The sequence below is a fragment of the Elephantulus edwardii genome, unplaced genomic scaffold, assembly GCF_000299155.1.
Source record: "Elephantulus edwardii isolate Elephantulus edwardi_28Jun2011 unplaced genomic scaffold, EleEdw1.0 scaffold00057, whole genome shotgun sequence".
NCBI lineage: Eukaryota > Metazoa > Chordata > Mammalia > Macroscelidea > Macroscelididae > Elephantulus > Elephantulus edwardii.
The window spans coordinates 15,636,195-15,642,945 of record NW_006399807.1 but is presented as its reverse complement, the minus strand read 5'-3'; the positions used below and the strand labels follow the sequence as shown (position 1 = coordinate 15,642,945).

At 38.7% G+C, this 6,751-nt stretch overlaps 1 protein-coding gene across 1 annotated transcript in view; it reads right to left on the bottom strand.

Annotated features, from left to right (window-relative positions):
* Positions 1 to 596: 596 nt before the first annotated feature.
* FMO4 (flavin containing monooxygenase 4) overlaps positions 597 to 6,751 on the bottom strand; it is a 31,173-nt gene continuing 25,018 nt past the window's right edge. The window contains exons 6-8 of the mRNA XM_006887464.1: positions 5,719 to 6,071; positions 2,667 to 2,736; positions 597 to 1,017 (exon numbers count right to left, since the gene is read on the bottom strand). Coding sequence (XP_006887526.1) covers positions 597 to 1,017; positions 2,667 to 2,736; positions 5,719 to 6,071 — 844 coding nt within the window. The remainder of the gene's footprint in view (positions 1,018 to 2,666; positions 2,737 to 5,718; positions 6,072 to 6,751) is intronic.

Sequence of the window (6,751 nt, the reverse complement as noted above, 5' to 3'; positions counted from 1 at the left end):
ACAAGTTACCAATCTTAGTGTCTGACTTTTGCTTGAATTTTGGCATGGAGGAGCAGTAATAAGAGATTGTTAGGAAGGAAAAGTAAATGTAGGATGTTAATTCTAATTTTGGAGTCTCCAGGAGTTGTCTTTATTGACCACCGGAAGGTCATAGATTGCCATGTGGCCCTCTCTACACAATTCTCTTTCCTTCATAGTAGAGAGCTTTCTCCCCTTGCTTCACCAGGCACATCACTGTTAATGGTCTGAGGGTATTTTATTACCCCCATGATTTCTCCAAGCCCTGTAAAGATTTTTAAAAATAATCTGTCATAAATTTCTAGAAAATTTTATAATTTGATCACATAGCTGATTCCTACGAGAGCCTTCTTTGAAACAATGACCATATTTTTATTTTAGAATAATCATTTAGTGAGTAGAGTTCTTATGGCTCAGAATGGGCAGAGAGGAGGACAAAATAATCATTCAGAGAAGATATAGTTGATCCTGACCTTGGATTACTGCAGTTATCACAGGGAAGAGAGGACGATTCTCAATAGATGTTAAGATTGGATTATCAGGACTTGGGCAATCCTTATAACCAACTAGACTAATCATCACCAGGTAGTTATTAGGTATGAGGAAATCCTATTCTGTAGTTTATCCCACAATAATTTGAAAGAAAGAGAAGATTTACAGAGAAATAGAAGAGAGACAAGTAGGACAGGTGTCCCCCAAACCTTTAAATGAAATGACATGGTAGCAGGCTTGGAGGAATCACGAACAACTCGAGTTTTTAAGGGCTTCAGTGTTCTGTCCCATTGGGTCAGGATAGCATTTCTGGCTCCAGTCCATTTTCCTGGACCCACTAGACGGTATTGGTAAGGAGTGCATGGTCCAAAGAAAACTTCCCAAGCCAACCTTGGATCTTTGAGGAACAGAAGTAAGACATTGGGCTTTGTGCCTATGCATTTAGCTAGGTCATCCATGTAGGGAATGTAGTCGAGCTTGTCTGTACTTGTGTCTTTAATGATACCCCTAAGAGGAAAAAGATGGATTATTTTTCATTAATCTTTTGATCTGCATTTTTGAAGTTAAAAATTACAACTATCTTCTCAATTATTTTTTAAAAGGAAAATGCTTTAGATTTTATTTTATGGTGGAAAAAAATGAAGACGTTTTTAGCTAGAGAAATGAGGACAATTTACTTGGTTAAAGGAAATGGTAAAAGAAGACAAATTAAGAGAAGGGCTTTAGGTGATGTTTTAAGTTCTTGAATTTGATGTGAAAGTTAAGTTTGAACAGTCCAAATGTAATAGTTTTTGAATGAATGAACATGATAACAGGGCATCACATTTAGACACCTGAATTATTATTTTTTTATTGTGTGTGTGTGTGTGTGTGTGTGTGTGTGTGTACCGCCAAGTTGGATCAGACTGGCACAGGATGAGATTACCCCTACTTCTCCAGAGGAGCATCTGGTGGATTTGAAGTGCTCACTTTCAGTATTTCAGTGCAGCTTCTTGGCACCAGGCTGCCAGAGCTCCCTCTGAATTATTTTTCTTGATGATGTAAATTTAAGTTGAGATGACTATATTTGGTGTTCTAGTACTGACTATACCACATATGTGGGAGAAGGATTGACAATCTCCTTCTGGGCAATTACTGCCTCTGGAAACCCATTGGAGGGTGAGCTTTGGGTCAATTTTGACGCTACAGTATAAAACAACAATATAGTTGAACGTTTTATTCATATCTGTTTACGTTGTTATTAAATATTTCTTTCCTCAATTTCATTCATCCATTAAATATTAAATATCTATCAATACCAGGCACCATTCTAGATGTTGGAAACCCAACAGTGAACAAAACAAAATCTTTATTAATTCTGAAGATAGACGTTGACAAGATTTGCTGATGTGAGATGTGAGAGAAAAAGAAGAGAAACGATTATTATGCTGAGGCTTTGACTGGCCAACTGAATTGAGTAGCCATTGACTGAGATATTAAAAAAAAGTCTCAGAGCAGCTCATTTTGTAGGGTGATGGAATTGGGAAAGATGGTCAAAAGTTTTATTTTTTTAAAAAAATATGTTGAATTTGATATACTCCAAATTATTAAAGTGATATTAAAATTCCAAACTCACATATCTAGTTGAGAATTTTAACAAGAGTCTGGTGTACCAGAGACACATTTTGGCTAGGGATGCAAGTTTGGGGGCTAAAAGTAGATGATAGTCTTTAAAACCAGAGGCCTGGCTGAGTCTACCTTGGAGGAGGCATAAATAGAATTTAGCGACTTGAGGACTAAGTCTGGGGTTCACCAATTTTTATTATGTTAGTATCAGGACCCACTAGTAAATGATGTGGAGAAGAAGTAGCTAGAGAAGTAGAAGGCAATGAGGACTGATGGTGTTCGGGGGCCATGTGAAGATAGGACTGGGCATCCGCTGGGGGCCAGGTTCTGTGTTCTGCTTAGACAAATTGGTGTCACCACATGATGGATCTAATGTGGCATACTCAATTGAAGGCAGAGCTAGGACGAAAACATTTCTTCTCACACCTTGCTCATAGCTATTTCCAACTTGCCATACTTCGACAGGAATAGCTTTTTGAAATTAAGAACTTTTTTTGTGCAATGAAATATATTTCAAAATTTTCCCAGTGGCAGAGGAAGGTATTTCATACCTTTTTATGAGCTGCTCCTTTTTAGTCACGTCAGCCATCAATTTTTGGTATGATGGTAATTTACAGAGTCCTATGAGAAAAATTGGAAACAGTGAAGTTATATGTGGCTTTCCCTTTATTTAATTTTCTCCCTACAACCACCATCACCTCATTTTTGACCTCCTATTGCCCCAGTCTTACAACATTATGGAATTGGAGATCAAAGTGTTATTTTCTGGAGGTAAAATTCTTTTCCAAACTCATATAGCCAGAATCGGGAGACTCTCCCAGGGCCTAGCCTTTGGCCTGCACCAGACTCACTTCTCATCAGCATCCAGAGTTAGGTTGCCTTTGTCTCCTCAATTTACTCTCACACCAGGAAGCATGCCTAAGGGACATGGCAGGAGGAATATAGCCCTGAGTTTTAAGACACAGACGTCACAGTGTCTCTGTTACAGAAAGTCAGGGGCAAGCCTCGAATATAGATTTTGTGATGTTCCTTTAAAGTGAAATTGTGTGTGTGCTCAAAAGCTACTGGTTGGTTAAATGTGAATAGTTGCAATGACGTTTCTTTTTATAACCCTGCTTTGGCCTATCTTCTTTTCTCTTCCATGGTGCAGCCTCCATCAGGCCAACATGAAGGGGGCCTGACAGTCTGGATCTTAGAGATATTCTGTCTGCTTGAGTGGCTGTACATATACCTTGTTCTCAGTCTCCTATCAAGTCTCAGCACTTGACTTCTATTCTTGGTGCTTTTCTAAATGTGTGAAACTAATTCTTGTTTTAACTCCTTGGACCTTAGCCACTCTTGGTTAGTTGGCTCAGAGTCTAAAAATCTACTCTGTCCTCTAGATTTCTAGAACTCTTATTACGTGAACTACTCCTTTCTTGTCTTCAACCTATGTTGCCAATTTATGACCTATACAATTCACCCTGTTTACCACCTTATTTGGGTCTGGTCAGCTGTCTTGTCTTGGTTTGGTGTGACTCTTCGTATGAGTCTACTATCCACAGAGGATAGGCTCAACCTAGATCTCTGGCTTACTCGCCATTCAAGTCACTTTAATTTGTAAAAAGCTAGTAGGACTTCAGTTGATGGTTTCTTGTTCACCTTGTGGGAGTTCCCCAGCAATGCCCACATTTAGTTCTATGGCATGATCTAATGAAACCTCATTTTGGCAGGTCAGGCCTTCTGATAAGCATTTTGGAAAGCAATAGGAAATATTTTTAAAAGTCAAGTACTTACGAGTTCTCTGTGGTTTAAAAAAATTGAATAATGAAAGCTCTTTAATTGTTTCTCAATAGTTAAAAAATAGGTAATAATTTAATGAAGGTTGTGGAATGTTTTCTGTAAGTAAAATGAGAGACTTCCTAAGCCCCACTTCCCCTCAACTAAAATAACATGCTTGCCAACTTAAAAGAATGTAGTTTTCAAATTACATTTGGACAGTGTTATAGAAATCAGCCTTATTGTAACAGTATTTGTGGCACAGCTGTTAAAGTGCTCAGCTACGAACTGAATTGTCACTGGTTTGGTGTCCCACAGTAGAGAGAGAGGACAGTTTGCTTCTTAAAGATTTATAGCTGTGGGATGTCAATGAGGTAGTTCTTTATAATCCTCTAGGATTGCTATGAGTCAGAATCAACTTGACAACAATGATGTGTTGTTTTTTTTTGTGGGGGGAGGTCATATGTTTGCAGTTAGGATCCTTTCCAAATAAATGAAGAGTAATGATGTCAGTTTGAGGACTAAGGTGCATCTGATACAGGCTACTGGCTTTCTGATCACTTGTTATACATTTGAGAGTTGGACAATGAATAAGGATGATAGAATAATTAATACCATTGAGCTGTGGTCTTGGAGAAGAGAAGTGAACATGCCATGGATTGCCAAAAGAACAAATATGTCTTGGAGAAAGTACAGCCAGAGTGTTCTTTGGAAGTAAAGATGATAAAGCCTCACTTCATATACTTTGGACATGTTGCTAAGAGGGCATATTCCTTGGAGAGAGTCGTGTTCCTTGGAAAGACAGAGGGTCAGTGAAGGAGAGGCAGACCTTCAACCAGGTGGGTTGATGTAGTGACTGTGGCATTGGGCTGTGTCAGGAAGTGTGAGAAAGGCATAGGAGAGGACAGGATTCAGAGCTGCTGTTTATAGGGTTACAATGAGAGAATAAGAAGAAAAAACCAAAACAGATGTCAGAAGAGACTCTGAATATTGCACAAAAGCACCAAGAAGCCAAGGCAAAAAGAAGACATCAAGAAGTTAAGGAGCTGAATGGAAGATTTCAAAGGGCAGCCTGGGAAGACAAAGCAAAGTATTATAATGAAATGTGCAAAGAAGTGGAGTCCAAAAATCAAAAGGGCTAAACTTGCTGGCATTTCTTAAGCTGAAGGAACTAACTCTCTCTCTCTCTCTCATACCCTTTTTTCACCTCCTCTTCTTTTATACTTTAACCCTTTTGGACATTTATACACATTTTACTTGTTATCCTTCTATTTTTACAATAATGGTTTTATGCAGTATTTGTTCTTATGAAACTGAGTTCGTTCATTCAGCATAATGTTCTCTAAACTCTCTCATGTTATATAGTATTTTACTAAATCTTTGTTCCTTAGGTGTTTAGGTACACCATTGTGTGAGTGTACCACAATTTCTCAGTCCATTTGTTTACTAACCTAAGACCTACCCTACTTTAAACCAATTGCTGGTGCTTTTATTTTGATTCACAGCAACCTCATGTAGGCCAGAGTAGAACTGCACTGGATTGCTAACCCCAAAACCCAAGCCCTGGTGGGTAGTTTGAATTTACCATTGACTCTGAAGGAGAAAGATGGACAGTTCCTTCCAGTACAATTTACAGCCTCAGGAATCCAATGGAGGGTCAGCTACAAAATCTTAGAGATCAGATTGCCAGACCACTCTTCCTTAGTACCATTGGATGGAGTTGAACCTCCAACCTTTCATTTAATATCCAAATAACAACTATTTGCACTACCAATGGATGTAAATAATACATATTACTTTTAAGATTCAGTTAATCACATATGGTTTGCAATAGCGTCAGAGTACCTTTGAACACTCTCGTGGCCCACCGTGCTTGGAGCTCTGTGCCTGATAGGATGGATCCTTTAAGGCTGATGAGACCAATGATAGCTAATGTTGCCTTTTCTAGGCTTGAGGGAAAGACTAGCTTGTACAGGAATGGCTTCTTTGTGCAAAGGCTTTTTAGAGGTTCTTCAAGAAAGGGAAAAGAAAATACATATCCTGTAGTGAAGATCACAACATCTATGTTTTCTTCCCTTGTCCCATCTTCAAAGAGCACTGAAGTTTCTGTAAACTCTTTCACACTGGTTTTCATAGTGACTGTCCCACAGAGGATGCAGGTTGGCAGTTCATCGTTCACAATGAACTTGGAGTTTCCCCTTTGACACAGAGGAGAAAACTGTTTACAATAGACATATATACATACAAGAGACTGAAGCCAATTGTTTCTTTGATTTAACCCAGGGAATTAGGTACCAAACTAAGGGAGTGCATTGACCACTTTTTAATTTAAACATATTTACCTGACTTATTGAGGGTTTTTCTTGTTTTACTTTGGTATATTTGTTTGTTTTTGATGGAAATATGCACAGTAAAAAGTATGACCATTCAATAATTTCTACATTACTGGGTTCCATTCTTCACTTTGTGCCATCATTCTAGTCATCTCTAACCAAATTATGTCCTCACTATTGAGTTAGATTTGGTACCTCCTCAATTTCTTTGCTAAGGAGTCTTATTGGTGTAGTGTGCTATGTGTTGCACTGCTAACCAAAATGTCAGTGGTTCAGATCCACTAGCCACTCCAAGAAGAAAGATGAATAGTCTCCTTGCCTAAAGATTTACAGCCTTGGAAATCTGATAGAGGGTCCCTGTGACTTAGAACTGAATCTACAGTAGCAGGTTTGGTTTTAAATGTCTCATCTATATTTTAGAGTTGTTGTTGTTGTTATGTGCCGTCAAGTCGCCTGCGACTCATAGCGACCCTATGTACAACAGCCCTAAACTCCGCTCTGTCCTGTGCCAATCACACTGTCTCTGACACTCCCATCCCAATTAT